Here is a 21,303-nt window from a genome sequence, read left to right on the forward strand (position 1 = left end):
TCTTCGGTGCTCAGCTTTCTTTATAGTCCAACTCTCACATTCATACATGGCTACTGGAAAGACTATAGCTTTGACTAGATGGACCTTTGTTGGCAAAGTAATGTTACTGCTTTTGAATGTGCTGTTTAGGCTGGCTATAGCTTTTCTTTCAAGGATACAGCAAAAGCAGTTCTAAGAGGGAAGATTATAGCAATACAATCCTAACTCAAGGATAAGAGAAACACTGAATAGACAGTCTAACCTTATGCCTAAAACAGCTGGAAAAAGAAGGACAAAAACACCCCAAAATTAGCAGAAGGAAAGAAATCATAAAAATCACAGCAGAAATAAGTGAAAAAGGAATGAAAGAAACGGTAGTAAAGGTTAATAAAACTGAAAGTTGGCTCTTTGAGAGGATAAACAAAATTGACAAACCTTTAGCTAGACTCTTCAAGAAAAAAAGAATTAAATCAACATAATTAGAAATGAAAAAGGAGAGGTTACAACAGACAATGCAGAAATACAAAGGAATATAAAGAGACTATTATGAACAACTATATGGCAATAAAATGGATAAGCTGGAAGAAATGGATAGATTTTTAGAAAAATTTGATTTTCCCAGACTGAACCAAGAAGAAATGGGAACTATGAGCAACCCAGTTACAATACTGAAATTGAAGCTGTGATCACATATCTCTCAAAAGATAACAGTCGAGGGCCGAATGGCTTCACAGGTGAATTCTGTCAACCATTTAGAGAAGAGCTAATGCCTATCCTTATAAAATTCTTTCAAAAAATTGCAGAGGTAAGAATACTTCTGAACTCATTCTATGAGGCCACCATCACCCTGACACCCAAACCAGGCAAAGATAACACAAAAAAAGATAACTACAGGCCAATATCACTGATGAACATAGATGCAAAACCCTCTACAAAATTTTGGAAACAGAATTCAATAACATTAAAAAGCTTATACACCATGATCAAGTTGAGTTTATTTCAGAGATACGAGGATTCTTCAGTATACACAAATCAATCCACGTGATAACACCATATTAACAAATTGAATGATAAAACCATATGATAATCTCAGTTCAGTTCAGTTCAGTTGCTCAGTTGTGTCCTGTTCTTTACGACCCATGGACTGCATGCAGCACTCCGGGCTTCCCTGTCCATCACCAACTCCCGGAGTTTACTCAAACTCATGTCCATTGAGTCGGTGATACCATCCAACCATCTCATCTTCTGTCATCCCCTCCTCCTCCTGCCTTCAATCTTTCCCAGCATCAGGGTCTTTTCCAGTGAGTCAGTTCTTCGCATCAGGTAGCCAAAGTAATGGGAGTTTCAGCTTCAGCATCAGCCCTTCCAGTGGATATTCAGGACTGATTTCCTTTTGGATGGACTGGCTGGATCTCCTTGCTGTCCAAGTGACTCTCAAGAGTCTTTTCCAACACCACAGTTCAAAAGCATCACTTCTTCTGCACTCAGCTTTCTTTTAGTCCAACTCTCACATCCATAGTGACTACTGGAAAAACCATAGATTTAACTAGACGGACCTTTGTTGGCAAAGTAATGTCTCTGCTTTATCATATGCTGTCTTGGTTGGTCATAACTTTTCTTCCAAGGAGTACGCATCTTTTAATTTCCTGGCTGCAGTCACCATCTGCAGTGATTTTGGAGCTCAAGAAAATAAAGTCTGTCACTGTTTTCATTGTTTCCCATCTATTTGCCATGAAGTGATGGGACTAAATGCCATGATCTTAATTTTCTGAATGTTGAGTTTTAAGCCAACTTTTTCACTCTACTCCTTTACTTTCTTCAAGAGGCTCTTTAGTTCTTCTTTGCTTTCTGCCATAAGGGTGGTGTCATCTGCATATATGAGGTTAATGATATTTTTCTAGGCAATCTTGATTCCAGCTTGTGCTTAATCTCAATAGATGCAACAAAAGCCTTTGACACGTATCAGCACCCATTTATGATTAAAACTCTTCCAAAAATGGGCATAGAATGAACCTACCTCAACATAGTAAAGACCATATATTATAAGCCCACTGCAAACATTATTCTCAGTGGTGAAAAACTGAAAGCATTTCCCCTAAGATCAGGAACAAGACAAAGTTGTCCATTTTCACCAATGTTCTTTGACATGCTTTTGGAAGTCCTAGCCACAGCAATCAGAGAAGAAAAATAGAATGAATCCAGATCGGAAAAGAAGTAAAGCTATTACTGTTTGCAGATGACATGATACTATACATAGAAAGCCCTAAATATACTATCAGAAAATGCTAGATCTAATCAGTGAATTTAGCAGTCACGTGATACAAAATCTATACAGAAATCACTTGCATTCCCATATACTAACAATGAATAATCAGAAAGAGAAATTGAGGAATCACTCCCAGTCTCCATTGCAACAAAAAAGAATAGAACATCTAGGAATTAACTTAACTAAGGAGGCAAAAGAATATATGTAGAAAATTACAAGACACTAATGAAAGAAATCAAAGATGATGACATAAGCAGATGGAGAGATATTGCATGTTCCTGTGTTGGAAGAATCAATACTGTGAAAATGACTATACTACCAAATGCAATCTACAATTTCAGTGTGATGCCTATGAAATTACTTATGGCGTTTTTCACAGAACTAGAACAAAAATTTCACAGTTCATATGGAAATCCAGAAGACCCTGAATAGCCAAAGCAGTCTTGAGAAAGAGGAATGAAGCTGGAGGAATCAACCGTCATGACTTCAGATTATACTACAAAGCTACAAGTCATCAAGACAGTGTGGTAATGGCACAAAACAGAAATATAGACCAATGGAACAAGATAGAAAGCCCAGACATAAACCCATGCACCTATGGGTTCCTGATTTTTGACAAAGGAGGCAAGAATATACAATGGGGCAAAGACACCCTCTTCAGTAAGTGGTGCTGGGAAAACTGGACAGCTACGTGCAAAAGAATGAAGTTAGAATACTTCTTAATACTATGCACAAAGATAAACTCAAAATGGATTAAAGACCTAAATGTGAGACCAGAGACTGTAAAACTGTTAGAGGAAATCATAGGCAGAACACTCGACATAAATCAACACAAGATCCGCTATGACACATCTCCTAGAGTAATAGAAATAAAAGCCAAAGTAAACAAGTGTGACCTGGTTAAACTTAAAAGCTTTGCACAGCAAAGGAAACTATAAGTAAGGTGAAAAGACAATTCTCAGAATGGGAGAAAAGGATAGCAAATGAAACAACTGACAAAGGATTAATTTTCAAAATATACATACAACTCAATACCAGAGCAACAACCCATTGAAAAAGTGGGAAAAAGACCTAAACAGATATTTCTCCCAAGAAGACATACAGATGGGTACCAAACACATGAAAAGATGTTCAACATCGCTCATTGTTAGAGAAATGCAAGTCAAAACTGCCATGAGATATCGCCTCACACCAGTCAGAATGATCATCATCAAAAAATGTGCAAACAATAAATGCTGGATAGGGTATGGAGGAAAGGGAATCCTCTTGCACTGTTGGTGGGAATATGAATTGATACAGCCACAATGGAAGATGATATGGAGATTCCTTTAAAAACTAGGAATGAAAGCACCATATCACCCAGCAGTCCCACTCCTAAGCATATACCCTGAGGAAACCAAAATTGAAAAAGACACATGTATCCCATTGTTCATTGCAGCACTGTTTACAATAGCTAGAACATGGAAGCAATCTAGATGTTCATTGACAGATGATTGGATAAAGACGTTGTAGTACATATACACAATGGAATATTACTCAGTCATAAAAAGGAACACATTTGTGTCAGTTCTAGTGAGATGGATGAACCTAGAGCCTATTATACACTGTGAGGTAAGTCAGAAAAGAAAGATAAATATCCTATACTAACACATATATCCTGAAGATGGTACTGAAGAATGGTACTGAAAGATGGTACTGAAGAATTTATTTACAGGGCAACAGTGGAGAAACAGACATAGAGAATAGACTTATGGACATGGGGAGAGATGAGGAGAGGGTGAGATGTATGGACAGAATAACAGAGAAACTTACATTACCATATGTAAAATAGATAGCCAAGGGGAATTTGCTGTCTGGCTCAGGAAACTAAAACAGAGGCTCTGTATCAGTCTAGAGGGATGGAATGGAGAGGGAGATGGGAGGGAGGTTCAAAAGGGAGGGGATATATGTATACCTATGGCTGATTCATGTTGAGGTTTGACAGAAAACAAAATCCTGTAAAGCAATTATCCTTCAATTAAAAAATAAATAAAATTATGAAAGATTTTTTAATAGGTTAATGTTTGAACTATGTTTTTTGTTAGATATTTTTGTACCTTCTTAGCTATATGAATAAATATAGTTATTTTATTCATTTTAATCTTAAAGTAGCATATTTTTAATCATTTTTTTAACCAGAAGAGTTTTCCAGTTATAAATGCTTAGATGGAGCAATCATCATAGACCTTTTCTTTACTTAGGGCAAAAGTCATTTCAGCTACATTGTATATAAAGTCAAATTCTACATACTAAGGAATTTCTTCCTTTTGACCTCCATTGAAATAATTGAACACATTCATTTGGGTTGGTTCCAACATTATGTTTCAGCATTTTTGTCATTTTGTTTCACTGATACCACCCTTTATTACTTTCTCTGTTGTGTTTTTCTTTCTGTAGCCCATCTGTTGCCTCTGTTGCCAGATGCTTCTCATTGTTACCGCTCAATGTCTTATTGTACAGAATAAAAGTCCATAAAGGTGTTGAGTGGCATTAGGGTTAACTCTCTACTACTTATCTGTATAGATGGAAGTTTTTGAAAGAGGAACAGGTTGAGACCAGTAGTGATGACCATGCAATGGACCGGAAATGACGGGTCTAGGAGTCCTATATTGTGTTATTTGTAATTTAGTTTTCATAAGAACTCAATTGGAAGTTGAATATGTTTATACAATATATGTGTGGACTAGATGAATTTTATTATTTGCATGAATGATCATTTAGAGAATGATATGTGAGATAAAATGTTACTATAATTATTAAGGATATTTAGTAAGTTTAGTGCATGTGACAGAGAAGGAAATGGCAACCCACTCCAGTGTTCTTGCCTGGAGAATCCCAGGGATGGGGGAGCCTGGTGGGCTGCTGTCTTTGGGGTCGCACAGAGTTGAACACGACTGAAGCGACTTAGCAGCAGCAGCGGCAGTGCATGTGAACTTTTTTAAGAAGTAAGATGATTCTCTTTGGAGCATTTACTTTAAAGAATTAAAATTTCACATTTTCTGTTTGGAGTATATGAAAGTCTTTCATAACTTTTTCTTCTTAAGGTTTTTAACTGGGCACGAGAATCTCCTCCAGACCCTCACAAACCACTGGACACGTACTATGACTCAAGTAGGGGACGGTTGGCGTCTTATGTGCTGAAGAAGCCAGAAAACTTGACTGCTGATGATTTCAGCAATAGCCAAACTCTTCCAGTCATTCAGACTCCTGACATGCAGCGAGGTCTAGACTACTTCAAACCTTGGTTAAGTCCTCATACTAAGCAGCCATTTATTCTTGTTGGACCAGAAGGATGTGGCAAAGGGTAAGAGCAGAAAAATAATAATAGATGCCTGTAATGGATTTATGCATCTCTCCTGTTCTAAAATAATTTAACAGATTTTGTTACGTGTTTTTGGTTAACATGGCAGGTACATTTTCATGAAGGACTCTTTATTGTCACTCTTTGTAAAAATAATATTACTATAGAGAAAAATATGTCCTTTTCCCCCCTGTTAGTTTATGTGTTTTCTGATGGAATCAGAGAAATCTGAGAAGATACTCTTAAAAAAATCTGTGCATACAATCACAACAAAATGAATAGTGCACGTGAACCTTTTTTTTGGATGGCATCACCAACTCACGGGATATGAGTTTGAGTAAACTCCAGGAGTTGGTGATGGGTAGGGAAGCCTGGTGTGCTGCAGTCCATGGGGTCGCAAAGAGTCAGACACGACTGAGTGACCGAACTCAACTGAACTGAACTGAGCATTTTTTTAGAAGTAAGATGATTCTCTTTGGAGCATTTACTTTAAAGAATTAAAATTTCACATAGAGTATATGAAAATCTATCACAATTTTTTGTATGCTTTTTATGTATACATAAATAGTTTTTATGTATACCTTTTCAAACTAAATTATTTTTTGTGAACCTTGATTTTTTTTTTTCTGAGTCTCAAGAATGCCTTAAAATACGAATTTATTTATTTATTTTTTTCCAGTCTAAAACTTAGAAATCTAGTTTAGTAGCTATGGATAGTTGTAGAAATCAACTATCATATCTATTGTTACTACTTTTTCCTTAAACAACATTGTAAATAATTTAGAAATGGAATATTTAAAATTAGAAATCTTGGGGTCTTCCCTGGTAGCTTAGTGGTAAAGAATCCATCTGCCAGTGCTGGAGACATAGGTTCAGTCCCTGGTCCAGGAAGATTCCACATGCTGCAGAGCAACTAAGGCTGTGTGCCACAACTATTGAACCTGTGCTCTGGTGCTTGGGAACCTCAGCTTCTAAGCCCCTGCACCGCAACTGCTGAAGCCTGTGCGTCCTAGGGTCTGTGCTCAGCCTCGAGAAGCCCCCACAAAAAGAAGCCCACAAACCGCAACTAGGGTGGTCCCTGCTTGTTGCAACTAGAGAAAAGGACGTGCAGCGTGAAGACCCAGCACAGCCGAAAATAAATATGTAATGAATAATAGAAATTGTGTTTTGGATATGAAGAGTATTTCTTTGGTTGCACGCATGAAGTCAAGTGTTTTGTCTTTGACAGGATGCTGCTCAGGTATGCGTTTTCCCGACTCCGGTCTACTCACATCGCCACGGTTCACTGTAGCACACAGACCACTTCCCAGCACCTCCTGCAGAAACTGAGCCAGACCTGCATGGTCATCGGCACGAACACTGGCCGAGTGTACAGACCCAAAGACTGCGAGAGGCTCGTTCTCTACCTGAAAGACATCAACCTGCCCAAGCTGGACAAGTGGGGCACCAGCACTCTGATAGCTTTCCTGCAGCAGGTGGGGCTTATCACTTGAAGGGTTTTGATATAACTGAAGACAATTTAATTTCATTAACTTTTCTTGTAGTTAGAAAAGTCTACTTCCCTCTTTAGGACCATTGTGGAAATCAAATGGAAGTTAAACTCCTGAAGCACCTTACTCCTGTCCCGGGGCTACTTTCTTTGATCTTCCTGCAGCTAGAAATTAGTATTACATATAGATGCTATTTTAAAAGAATGAAAATAGCCTTTACCCTACTGTTTACCTGCCCTTCACTCCTAAAAACAGAAGGTGCGGATGGTGTTAGAGTTGCGCAAGTTTTGGCTTCATTCTTCTACATATGCCCTCTTCCAAAGACAGTTATATTAATATATTTCCTCGGTCATGCCTCAGTCATTGTTGAAGGTTTACTTTATGTGATTTATATCACATTGGGAACTCTAAATTCTAAATTAGGGCTTGGTAATTAGGTTCACATTTTGCTTTTCTATGTAACTGCTGAATATTTTAAAACATGTACAGAAAAAACCCAAACTGTTTTCCTTATATTTTTCCCGAGTTTTCACTTTTTTTTTTGATAATTGCAAGTAGATTTATATTAATAGTACGATCTGGACTTTAATATTTATTTTGAAAAGCATTTTAAAAATGAGCATAGTTCAGCTAACATTAACTGAACGGTTGTTTTTAAATTAAAAAAGAAATTTATTGGCGCCTAGTTGACTTACATGCTGTGTTAGTTTTTGCTGTGCATTAGTGAATCTGTTATAGAATACATTTTCTCTTTTTTATATCTTTTTCCCATACAGGTCATTAAAGAGTACTGAGAAGACTTTCCGGTACTAGGCAGTAGATCCTTACTTGTTATCTATTTTGATGTATATAGTGTGTATATGTCAATTCTAACCTCCAGTTTGTCCCACCACTTTGCCAGTAGCCATAAATTTGTTTTTGACATTGAACACAGAATCTTGAACAGTATTATTTTTAATGAAATAAGAAATTAAAGCATATTTCAGTCAAATTTTTGAGTTAGAGGATGATTTCATTCAGAAACAATTGTTTTACACAAATATTATAAAATCTTAAGCATAAAACATTTAAACATTTATTTTTAAATAGGTACTGACATATCAAGGATTTTATGATGAAAATTTGGAATGGGTTGGTTTAGAAAATATTCAAATTGTGGCTTCTATGTCAGCTGGAGGAAGACTGGGAAGACATCAGCTTACTACCAGATTTACTTCTATTGTTCGTCTTTGTGCTATAGAGTATGTATCATTGTATTAAAATTTTGTTTTTGATGTGGAGAGACATCTTATGTATTGCATTTTATGAAAAATTAATGATATTACTTCAAAATATAGAATATAAAAATAGTCCAACTTAAGTCCTGATATTATTTTTTTCCTACCCTTCCTAAACTGTAAGCAGTAATCTAGGGTGATGAAGGCTTTAATTGATGCTTCTCATGTAATAGAAATAAACAGAACTACTTTGTATTGTCTGTAAATGTTAGTGTCAGGAATCTGAATGGTGAGTTTTAGGCTTAACTGTTTTATGGGTTATATAAAGCAAAAATACAATCAAATTTTATGAAGATAACTAAAAAGAGAATTTATATCTGAACAAGGTAGAGTTAGAACATTTAGTGTCCTCTAATGTTAATCCTGATTTAGTAACTAAACAACAACAACAACAACAGATATCAATCCTGTTATACCCATCCATCTCCATGGTCCATGATTGTTACATGAACTGGAATTTTATGACATTGCATCTTTGGTTATATTTTGCTTTACAGAACCCTTTTTTTTTTTTTTAAATAACTTTACTGAGGTATAACTTACATGCCATAACACTTATCCATATATCCTAGTAACCACAGTACTGTTTTAGGTTTTTTTTTCTTTTTGACCAGAGCACATGACAAGTGGGATCTTTTTTCCTGCCCAGGGATTGAACCTGAGCCCCTCTGCAGTCAAAGTATGGAGTCTTAACCACTGGACCACCAGCGAAGTCCTTCAAATCTTGTTTTTTATGCTGTCGTCTAAACTGCTCCCATCCATTAACATTCTTCTTTTAGAAATGTTACAGCCTCCACTTAAGCTGTATTGAAATAGATTTTGGTTTGGGAGGAAAGGCTGATTTTATTTGATGTTTTCTACTTCCGTAGTTCCAAGGTGGATTACTGTTCTTTGTATAGACTATACTTAATTGAAAATGATTTTTCTTAAGCAAACTTTTCCTCTGGCCCTTTCCAACAATCAGTGGTCTTTTAAACAATTATGTTTTTAAGTAATTTCATTAGAATCCTCTATTAGAATACTTATATTTGACAACAGATAATTAGGGATCTGATTGAGTTGAAGTAAGAATAAGGACCATGAGCCTGACTTAAGCCCTTGAGTAAACCATGGAGATATCTAGGCCTCACAGTTTGAAAACCACACAGTTTGGAAACCACTTCTATACCTTAACATTAAAATAATAATTTAGAATATTTGTTTCAACTTCTTGTATGCTTTCTTTTTTTAGTTACCCAGAAAGAGAGCAATTACAGACAATTTATGGAGCATATTTGGAACCAGTTCTACATAAAAATCTGAAGAATCATTCTATTTGGGGTTCTTCTTCAAAAATTTATCTCTTAGCAGGATCTATGGTACAAGTGTATGAACAGGTACATATTCACTTATATTGTAGTTTTCATGTCTATTAGTATCACTTCCAAAGGGCTGCCTTTAATCCTGATCTGTGGTGATGCTCAGGCTTTATTTTCCTGTCATTTATACATTTCTCCTAGAGAGTACCTCTTGAGGATAGATGTCTGTGTGCACCTCGTTAACTATTATATCTTCTGGCACAGCTTCTGATAGACACCCAACAAATATTGAAAAAACAAATCAGTGTGTAATTTGTTATTCTGCTTTGAGCTCAAATTTAGCATATTTACAATGGAGTTTGTTTTCTTTCCAAAACTAGATCTTTCTCCTGACTTCTACCAGTTTCTGTCTTCCGGGATTCAAACCTGAGAGTAATTTTTTATGTTTATTTTTTTATTTTTATTTTTAAAAACTTTTGATGTTTATTTCTTCCCTTCTGTTTGTGAGGAAATGTTTAAAATACTCTGATAAAGTAGGATGATACATGAAAGTAGGCATTGAGGATGTAGAAGATATTTATTGAGTACCTTCTCTTTCCAGTGCTGGTCCTAAGGATACAAAGATAACTGAGTCACTATTCCTTGAGAGTGCACACACTAATCTGGGGCCTGATCATATAAGTAAACTATTAATGTGGTGTAGGAAGTATGTCAGGGGCTTCTCAGGTGGTGCAGTAGTAAAGAATCCACCTGCCAGTGCAGGGGACAAAAGAGACGTGAGTTCAATCTTTGCATCGGGAAGATTCCCTGCAGTGGGAAAGGGCAACCCACTCCAGTATTGCCTGAAATTCACCAAGTGACCTAAGATGAAAGAGGGTCTTCCTGGGTAAAGGGGATAGCATGAGAAAGTTATGGAAGTGTTTGTGGAAGATGCTTTTTATAGTATTAGAGTAGAAATGCGTGAATGCTCCATTGCTTCATTCATGTCTGACTCTTTGCGATCCTATGGATTGTAGCTCACCAGGCTCCTCTCTCCATGAAATTCTCCAGGCAAGAATACTGGAGTGGATTGCCATGCCCTCCTCTGGGGGATCTTCCTCACCCAAGAATTGAACCTTCGTCTCTTATATCTCCTGCATTGGCAGGCAGGTTCTTTACCACTAGCACCACATAGAAAGCCCAGAGTAGGAGTGAGGAAAAAAAAAACTATGTTCTTCTAAATTAATTCATATGTTAGGTGATCAAGGCCAGAGTAAGAGCAGTGGCTCCATCTGTAGGGAGGAGGGCGCAGACTGTACACTCGTTGCTGATATATGAGTTGTGGCACTTTGATTTGTTCAAAGTTCAATGACCTCTTAAACATAAGATAGCTCTGTCGGTCCTGCTGTATAAAGTGGGTCTGTCTTACACCCATAAGCACCTTGGAATTATAGCACCCATTTTACACTTAGACTGGCCTTCCTTTGGCATCTGGTCCCGGCACTTTATGGCAAATAGATGGGGAAAAAATAGAAACAGTGACAGACTTTATTTTTTGGGCTCCAAGATCACTGCCTGTGGTGACTGCAACCATGAAATTAGAAGACACTTGCTGCTTGGAATAAAAGCCATGAAAAACCTAGACAGCATATTAAAAAGCAGAGATGTCACTTGGCCAAAAAAATGTGCATATAGTCAAAGCTGTGGCTTTTCCAGTAGTCATGTATGGATGTGAGAATTGGACTATAAAGAAAGCTGAGCACTGAAGAATTGATGCTTTTGAACTGTGGTGTTGGAGAAGACCCTTGAGAGTCCCTTGAACTGCCAGGAGATCCAACCAGTCCATCCTAAAGGAAATCAGTCCTGAATATTCATTGCAAGGACTGATGCTGAAGCTGAAACTCCAATACCTTGGCCACCTGATGCAAAGAACTGACTCACTGGAAAAGACCCTGATCCTGGGAAAGATTGAGGTCAGGAGGAGAAGGGGTTGACAGAGGATGATGGTTGGATGGCATCATTGACTTGATGGGCTTGTGTTTGAGTAAGCTCTGGGAGTTGGTGATGGACTGGGAAGCCTGGCGTTCTGCATTCCATGGGGTCGCAAGGAGTCGGACACGACTGAGTGACTGAACTGAACTAGCTTTCCTTGAATTCCTTTCTTTAGGAGGACTTTTTAACTTTTTATTTTGTTTTCTTGCATAGACAACCTTTTATCATCTTATTGAAGTTTATGAACAACCTATCTTAGATAATGTTTTTTAAGTGTATAAAATATAGTATACAAGATAACTAAGGAAATCAGTAATGTTGAAGTACGGTTCTACTCGTAGGAACTGACATTCCTGTAAATTTAAAGTGACTGAAAAATTTACATCATGATTATAAATTTAGAAGAATAGGGGAAATCATTTGCCTTTTTTTTCAGGTGCGGGCCAAATTTACAGTTGATGATTATAGTCATTATTTCTTTACTCCTTGCATCCTTACCCAATGGGTTCTTGGCTTATTCAGATATGATTTAGAAGGAGGTAAGTTTTGCTTTTATGATTTCAAATCACTTATCTTTCTTTAGAATGTCATAGTGTGTCTCTCTGTGTGTATTTATGCTGTGTATTATATTTTAATAGATAAATGAATATTGTAATGATAGTATTTTAAAAATTATAATTGAAATGATGATATTAAATTTAAACATGATATGACAATTGTAATATTTTAGTACACTTCCTTTTCTAAACTATGATTGTCACTATTAAAACTTGATTTGAGAAAAAATATAATCATTATTCTTTATAGCCAAAACAAGTTTTAATATACTCTTAGGGACTGATATTTTTATTAAACTACTAGAGATAATAGTGTTTAACATATCCTTTAAATAATCAAAAAAGTTTATCTGCTCATTCACAAAATGAATTTTAACTCTTTCCCCCTTTTTTTTCTATTTATCTGATGCCAAAATTATGGTATGTAGATTCTCATTCTCTAATTCTTTCTAACATTATGTTGAAATAGCCCATTTTAAAATCATTTGAATTTTACTATAATTAAAGAAAATTTTGTCTCTTTTAGGATCCTCAAACCATCCTCTAGATTACGTATTAGAAATTGTAGCATATGAAGCGCGGCGCTTATTTCGTGACAAAATTGTTGGTGCAAAGGAGCTTCATTTATTTGACAGCATTTTAACTTCAGTGTTTCAAGGAGATTGGGGCTCAGATATACTAGATAATATGGCAGGTAATATAGTTACAGAGTTTTTGTAGATATATAAATGTTATGAGAACTTTCAAATTATTTTTCTTTCTGATAGTATGATTTCATATGTCTAAACAAATCAAAACTTTGGATAATTTATATAGGTGTTCTTGGATCACTTTACTGTGGAGTAAAAATTAATACAATATTGTAAATCAACTATACTTCAGTAAAATAAATTAAAATGAAAAGCCCTAAAACCTTTGATAATTTTAATGTTTTAACCATAAGAAGTTCCTTTGTCTTTTTTGCTAGATTTCAGTAGTTATTTTCCAAACAAAATAATGATGGTAATTTTTTTCTTGGAAACAGTTGTTCAGACTGCAGTGTTTTATATTTGCAATTCAAAATTGTATTTCCTGAAGGACTTTCATTAGAAAAATAACCATATATGTGTGATACTTAAAAGGTCACAGTGAAGATCCATATTTAATTATAATGAACTTTCATTTGAGAATAATGGCAATTCTCATTCCTGTCTCTGCTGTTAGTGTCATTAGCACAGAACATGTCCCCCATTAGCAGCTTTACCCACTGTTATGATAAACAAAGCATAGCACCAAAGGAGTTGTGTTACATTTGCAACTGTTACTGCTTAATGACCAATTTGTGTTATGAAAATGCTGTGGGAGTGATGCATGTAATAGGAAAATTAACATGGTGGAAAGGACTTTTAACAGAAGAAGACTATCATTTGAATCTATTCTGTAATAAAACTGCTTTTAAGCTACAAAATGAGTTTCTGTTGTATTAGAGTGTAAAGCTAGGCTTCAAAAATATTACATATAGTACATTATATTGTATCTTTTTGCACTTGATATTGGTTCCAGGGTCATAATGACATAAGCGAAGAGGACTCTTAAAGAAGAGGACTCTTAAAGAAGAAAAGGATGTTAAGATTGATAGAAGGCATTTTCTAGGTGCTGCTTGAGTTTTAGAATCAGGAAATAAGACAGTATGAAATGCTAAGAGAAGCCTGATAATAGTTCAAAGTTGATTTGATTTTGAGTGAGGTTTTATGTCATGTGTCCTGTAGCTTTCACAGCTTAGCATGGAAAACTGTTCTCAAATACTACCACTTTTCTCAACCAAAAAACTGAGTTAATAATGTCTCTTCCTGAGAAGAAGATGATATATCTTTTGGAAATTAGATAGTATTAGTGTGTTTTCTGAATTCTCTAGAGTTTGTATCTTTTAGGGTCTCATGTAGGACTCAATACATAATGTCTTTTCTTAGTATTTTACTTTTAAATGAAGGATTGTATTTTTTAAAAAAACAGACTTGTTGATATCTGTTAAATCTCGGAAAATAGAATTTGCACATAGTAGAATATTAATTTATTAAGAAAAATTTCATTTTAGATACTTAAAAATAAACTAGATACATTCTGAATATACTTGGGATGAAAGAAAGTGAAAGTGAAGTCGCTCAGTCGTGTCTGACTCTGCGACCCCATGGACTATAACCCGCCAGGCTCCTCCGTCCATGGGATTTTCTAGGCAAGAGTACTGGAGTGGGTTACCACTTCCTTCTCCAGAGGATCTTCCCGACCGAGGGATCGAACCCGGGTCTCCCTCATTGTAGGCAGACGCTTTACCATCTGAGCCACCAGGAAAGCCCAATATTTGGGATAAATGCTGGAATTTAGGGGTATAGAAGATGAGAGACTAATTCCTTTTTTGAGGAAGTTACTTTGAAATTTTTAAAAATAATTTTTTTAAAATTTTGAGATAATTGTAGGTTCACATACAGTTATAAGAACTAATAGAAAGAACGTGAACTTTGTACTTGTTTTCCTCCAGTGGTAACATCTGTCCGCTGGAAACCACCCATCTTTTCTGAGTTTAATTTTGCCATTTCAAGTATCTTACTTTTCATTCGGGATAATTCTCTGGAGGTATATGCAGATTCTCACATGTTTCACTGGTTTATTCCTTTTTATTGCTGAGTAGGTATTTTGAAATGCTACCATTTCTTTCACTGTTTACTTGTTGAAGGGCATCTGGTTTGTTTTTGGTGTTTGTCTCTTAGGAGGAAAGCTGCTATAGCCATTTATATACAGGTTTTCTGTGGACTTTTTTGTTTCTCTGAGATAAATGGTCAGGAATGCAGTTGCAGTGTTGAATGGTACTTGTGTGCTAAATTAAAAATTTACAAAAGTGCCACACTGTTTTCTAGAGTAGCTGTATTTCGTTCTATATTACCATCAGCAATATATGAGTGGTCCAGTTGCTCCACATCCTCGCCAGCATTGGGTGTCAGCACGGTTTTATTTTGGCCTTTCTGATAAGTGTGTATTTATGCGTCATGGTGGTTTTCTTTTGTGTCTTGAAAATGAAGTCGTTCAATGAGGCTGAGCATCAATTGCCTTCTGTATGTCCTCTTCAGTGAAATGTCTCTGTGTCTTTTGCCCTCATTCTAATTGGATTTTTTAAATTTTGAGTTTTCAGAGTTCATTATATATTTTAGCTACTATTCTTTTATCAAATATGTGATTAGCAAATATATTCTCCCACTCTGTAGCTTGTATTTCCATCTTCTTAATAGAGTCTTTTATAGATAAAAAAGTTTTAATTTTATGAGGCTCAATTTATTTTTCAAAGTATTTTTGCTGTCAAGCTTAAGAACTAGGTGTAGTCCTAAATGTTGAAGATTTTCCCCTACTGTTTTTCCCTAAGTAATTTATAGTTTTATATTTTAAATCAGTGATCCAGTTTGAGTGAACTTCTCTGTAAGGAGTGAGACTTGGGTCAGAATTCACTTCTTTGCCTGTGGTTGTCCACTTGTTCTAGCACTGTTGGTTGAGTAGGTTACCTTTCTGCCTTGAATTGCTTTTGCACATTTTTCAAAAATTAACTGTGTAAGTCTGCTCCTGGGTTCTCAGTTCTGTTCCATGACGCATGTCAGCCCTTCTGCCAGTAGAGAGTTTTGACTGCTGTAGCTTAGTGTCTTAAAATCCAGTTGACTATTTCCTTATTTATTCTTCCTTTCTCAGAATCATTCTAGGTATTTCAGTTCCCTTGCCTTTCTATATAAATTTTAGATTAATCTTGTCTGTATATACAGTGTTGCAGATTGTGATAAGAATTGAATTAGTTCTGTATATTGGTTTCAGGAAAAATTGACCTCTTTATTATGTTGATTTTTCTAACCCATGGACATAATATCTTTATTTATTTATTTACTCTGCTTTCTTTCGCTAGTGTTCTATAATTTTCAGCATATGTTTGATAACATATTTGTTAGATTAACACCTAAGATTTTAATTTTTTTTGAGCAGATTGCAGAAAACCAAGTTGTATCTTGAAGTTCCCTTGTAGCTCAGTCAATAAAGTATCAGCCTGCAATTCGGGAGACCCAGGTTTTATTCCTAGGTCAGGAAGATCCCCTAGAGAAGGAAATGGCAACCCACTCCAGTATTCTGGCCTGGAGAATCTTAGGGACAGAGGAGCCTGGCGGGCTACAGTCCACGGGGTCATAGAGTTGGACACGACTGAGCGACTCAGCTGTACACAAGCTGTGTCTTAAAGAATGACTGTGTTTAGTGAAGAAGAGAGGAAGGGCATTCTAGACAAAGGAAAAAAAATATGCAAAGAGCCAAAGGTTTGAGAAAACTAGAGTATGTAGTGGGATACAGAGAAAGATAAGAGATTCAGCAGTCGGTGAAGCCAAATTGTAGCCAAATTGCCTTGATGAGGAAAATTTTTTAAGGCAGTGGGAAGCCTTATATGATATTGGAGTGCAGTGGCACTATCAGATTTTGTTTTGTATTTGTGACTCTAGTAGTGGTGAGGATATATTTGATGGGGCAGAGGCTTGTAGCAGGGATATGAGTTAGGAGCATGCTCTTATAGTTGAGAAATGATGAGATATGAAGATAATGAGTTGTTTTTTTTACATGTGTTTGAGTGTTTTTCAAGTGTCTTTTGAGAGTCTACATAAAGTTTATCCTTTCTATGAGGTGAGAAATTAGGTTTGTTTTATTCATTACTCATTTCCAACAAAGTACAGTGTTTAAATACAGGTCTATGATAGGTATGTGTTTGATGAATGAATGCACAAGTTATATGTCTGGTAAGCAATTGGAAATATGGGCCTAGACTAGAGCTGGGAGACCTGCCTATAGATCATGAATCAGATTTTGGTATACCTTTAGATAGTTGATAATTTAATATACAGAATAAGATTAAATAATTCCAAGGGAGTATTTATTATAGAATTAAAGCATAACAGGCTGACTTTGGATCCCAGTGAAAATAAAAAATATGAGTGATAAGTGGACAGCTGAAAAGGAATAGTGGTAGTGACTTGATGAGCCCAGTATAGATTCAAGGGAAAAAGCTCTGTTAAGGAGATGCACACAAGTCATGTTAGGGTAATGACTATAAAGAAGATTTGGATTTGGCACTTATGGCAGTATTGTTGTTCCCAAGTAAGAGTTTAGATAGTGCTTTTGCTAAGCAGAAAATGTGAGAAATGTGATGGAGAAAGAAAGGAGAACGTGAGTCTAGGGAAGGGAGGGCTGTTGCTGAGTGCACTATATGACAAGAAGACCAATGGAACAGTCTCCCAGAGGAATTGGGAGGGGAAAGTTTCAATAGAACGGGGAGTAGATTTTCTTTGTACGGTAACAGGAACGCTGCGATAGATAAATTTAAGGACTGTTGTGGTGTTTCTATTTTCTAATTACAATTTGATTAATTTTTCTTTTATTTTAAAAGATAGGGATCTTAATATTATTTATAAACCTGTGTTCTTTTTCAACAGTAATTTTGAGATTGTTTTATTTGCCATTTTGAAGTAATCTTTGCCTTTTTGGGGATGTTCTTATTCGGACTAATAAAGTTAAAAATGGTTTAGTGTGAAATATATTTACTGATACTCCCATTAGAAATAACACATATGAAGAAAAAATATCTTTCATTTCTACAGATAATTTCTATGTTACATGGGGAGCCCGACATAATTCAGGAACAAGGTCAGTCCCAGGACAACCATTGCCTCCCCATGGAAAACCACTTGGAAAACTAAATTCTTCAGATCTTAAGGATGTTATTAAAAAGGTATGGTATGAATCATGAATTTGAATTGGGATTTGATTATGATTAAAGCCATTTTCAAAATATTTGTTGCAGGCTTTCTGAGGGCATGAAGTGAAAGATAATAGAATAGAAGAAACTGGTTTGTGTCTTACAAAAGTTAGCCCAGTGTGTCAGATCTAACCAGAAGCACATATACTTACACAGATAAGTCTAAAATTGCTGAGATTCATGCTGGGAAAAGGTATCTGAGGTTGGAACTATTAGAAGACTTAATATTAATTGGGAAATACCACTGTTAATATAATATTAACAGTTAATGTAATATTAACTGCTCATCCTACAGCAGTGGTCTTAGCCTTTAGTGAGCATTAGAATCACTTTGAGAACAGGAAAATATAGATGATTGGGTCCCATTGTGAGAAGTCCGATTCAATAGGCGCTAATTTTTGATGGGCTCCCAAATGACGTGGATGCTGCTGTTTCAGTGAAGCTTTTAACAGCACCGTCCTACAGCATGGGTTTTTTGTTTTTTGTTTTTTTTGATATTAATTGTAATAAGAAGCAACCATATTGCATATGATTGCTTCAAAGATTAATATTTGTATGGAAGTTAGTATGGATTTTATACCAAGAAAAGTTTTTCATGGTCTGGTAAACTGATTTATTTGACTGGAATGGATATTGCAAAGTTTGGGAATATGCAGATGTTGTTAAATATGTGAAAGCTGTCCTCTCTCTCTACCTTCCCTCTATCAATGGCTCCTGGCAGGGCATATTACCTCTTTATAGGCTTTTGATTGGTATCTGAGCAGTATATAGAAACGAGGGTTCACAAAATATTTTCATTTTGGCACTGCATTTTGAGAGTTTGGAAATTGTTTTATACTCTCTGCACACTGACTTCATGTGTTGTTGTTATGTTGTTTAGTTGCTCAGTCGTGTCCGACTCTTTGCATCCCTATGGACTGCAACATGCCAGGCTGTGCTTCACCATCTCCCGGGGCTTACTCAAACTCGTGTCCATTGAGTCGGTGATGCCGTCCAACCATTTCATCCTCTATTGTCCCATTCTCCTCTGGCCTTCGATCTTTCCCAGCATCAGGGTCTTTTCTAATGAGTTGGCTCTTCACATCAGGTGATGAAAGTATTGGAGTTTCAGCTTCAGCATCAGTCCTTGCAATGAATATTCAGGACTGATTTCCTTTAGGATGGACTGGTTGGATCTCCTGGCAGTCCAAGGGACTCTCAAGAGTCTTCTCCAACACCACAGTTCAAAAGCATCAGTTCCTTGTGCTCAGCTTTCTTTATTGCCCAAATCTCACATTTGTACATGACTACTGGAAAAACCATAGCTTTGACTATATGGACCTTTGTTGACAAAGTAATGTCTTTGCTTTTTGATATGCTGCTAGGTTTGTTATAGCTTTTCTTCCAAGGAGCAAGTGTCTTTTAATTTCATGGCTACAGTCACCATCTGTAGTGAGTCTGGAGCCCAGGAAAATAGTCTCTCACTGTTTCCCCATCTATTTGCAATGAAGTGATGGGACCAGATGCCATGATCTTAGCTTTTCAAAGGTTGAATTTTAAGCCAGCTTTTTCTCTCTCCTCTTTTACCTTCATCAGGAGGCTCTTCCTCTTTGCTTTCTGCCATTACGGTGGTGTCATCTTCATATCTGAGGTTATTGATATTTCTCACAGCAATCTTGATTCCACTTTTGCTTCATCCAGCTCCACATTTCACATGATGTACTCTGCATACAAGTTTAATAAGCAGGGTGACAATATATAGCCTTGATGTACTCTTTTCCCAATTGGAACTAGTCTGTTGTTCCATGTCCAGTTCTAACTGTTGCTTCTTGACCTGCATACAGGTTTCTTAGGAGGCAGGTGAGGAGATCTGGTATTGCCACCTCTTGAAGAAGTTTCTGGTTTGTTGTGATCCACACAGTCAAAGGCTTTAGTGTATTCAATGAAGCAGAAGTAGTTGTTTTTCTGGAACTCCCTTGCTTTTTCTATGATCCAGTGGACGTTGGCAGTTTGATCAGTGGTTCCTCTGCATTTTCTAAATTCAGCCTGAACATATTTAAGTTCTCAGTTCATGTACTGTTGAAGCCTGGCTTGGAGAATTTTGAGCATTACTTTAATAGCATGTGTGATGAGTGCCATTGTGCTGTAGTTGAACAATCTTTGGCAGTGCCTTTCTTTGGGATTCGAATGAAAACTGACCTTTTCCAGTCCTGTGACCACTCCTGAGTTTTCCAAATTTGCTGGCATATTGAGTGCAACACTTTTGCAGCATCATATTTTAGGATTTGAAATAGCTCAACTGGAATTCTATCACCTCCACTAGCTTTGTTCGTAGTGATGCTTCCTAAGGCCCACTTAACTTCACATTCCAGGACGTCTGGCTCCAGGTGAGTGATCACACCATTGTGTTTATCTGAGTCATGAAGATCTGTTTTGTATAGTTTCTTCTCTGTATTCTTGCCACGTCTTTTTAATATCATCTGTTTCTCTTGGATCCATGCTGTTTCTGTCCTTTATTGTGCCCATCTTTGCTTGAAATGTTCCCTCGGTAACAAATGGTAAAAACTGGAGAGTTTGAAGTCTTCATACAACCTGCTTATCTTACACTGCTTTTTACTAGTTGTATTAAAGATATTCAAAAGTAACTGACTGTTGTGGACTCCTGCACTTGTTTGACATCATGTAATTTTTTCCTTAGAAAGTGCCATGTAGCTGGATTACTGGATAGATAAGAGAATGTGAGACAACACATATTTACTTAACCTCTTTTGTTGAGTGCACCAAAAATATAATATCTTAATCTAGACAATTAGCAATTTATTATATAATTGGGACTTATATTAATTATGTAATATTGTTTGTGGTTTTTTTAAAAGGGTCTTATTCACTATGGACGAGATAACCAGAATTTAGATATTTTGGTTTTCCAAGAAGTCCTGGAATATATGTCTAGGATTGACAGAGTGCTGAGTTTTCCTGGAGGTTCACTTCTGCTAGCAGGACGCAGTGGTGTGGGTCGTAGGACCATCACTTCTTTAGTCAGTCACATGCATGGAGCAGTGCTGTTTTCACCAAAGATTTCCAGGGGATATGAACTGAAGCATTTCAAGAATGATCTCAAACATGTAAGTGCCTCACAGTTTTTTACTTTATTTGGTTTTAAATCCTAATTACTTATTATTCTAAAAGGCTTGAATAGCCCTTAAATCTCTGATATACAATATAGTCTTTATCTTATTTTTATGATTATTTTCTTCATGGTTTTGCAAAATTATGTTTTTAGCTCTCAGTACCTCAGATTATGAGATGTCATATGGCTTGGTAAGCTAAACAAAAAGTAGAA

At 36.3% G+C, this 21,303-nt stretch overlaps 1 protein-coding gene across 1 annotated transcript in view; it reads left to right on the forward strand.

Annotated features, from left to right (window-relative positions):
• Positions 1–21,303, forward strand: part of DYNC2H1 (dynein cytoplasmic 2 heavy chain 1) — a 396,980-nt gene that overhangs the window by 93,672 nt on the left and 282,005 nt on the right. Inside the window, exons 42-49 of the mRNA XM_065944250.1 lie at positions 5,329–5,588; positions 6,814–7,060; positions 8,165–8,316; positions 9,584–9,728; positions 12,058–12,160; positions 12,705–12,872; positions 17,824–17,954; positions 20,837–21,085. Of these exons, the coding sequence (XP_065800322.1) occupies positions 5,329–5,588; positions 6,814–7,060; positions 8,165–8,316; positions 9,584–9,728; positions 12,058–12,160; positions 12,705–12,872; positions 17,824–17,954; positions 20,837–21,085 (1,455 nt within the window). The remainder of the gene's footprint in view (positions 1–5,328; positions 5,589–6,813; positions 7,061–8,164; positions 8,317–9,583; positions 9,729–12,057; positions 12,161–12,704; positions 12,873–17,823; positions 17,955–20,836; positions 21,086–21,303) is intronic.

Source organism: Muntiacus reevesi, chromosome 9, assembly GCF_963930625.1.
Source record: "Muntiacus reevesi chromosome 9, mMunRee1.1, whole genome shotgun sequence".
Taxonomy (NCBI): domain Eukaryota; kingdom Metazoa; phylum Chordata; class Mammalia; order Artiodactyla; family Cervidae; genus Muntiacus; species Muntiacus reevesi.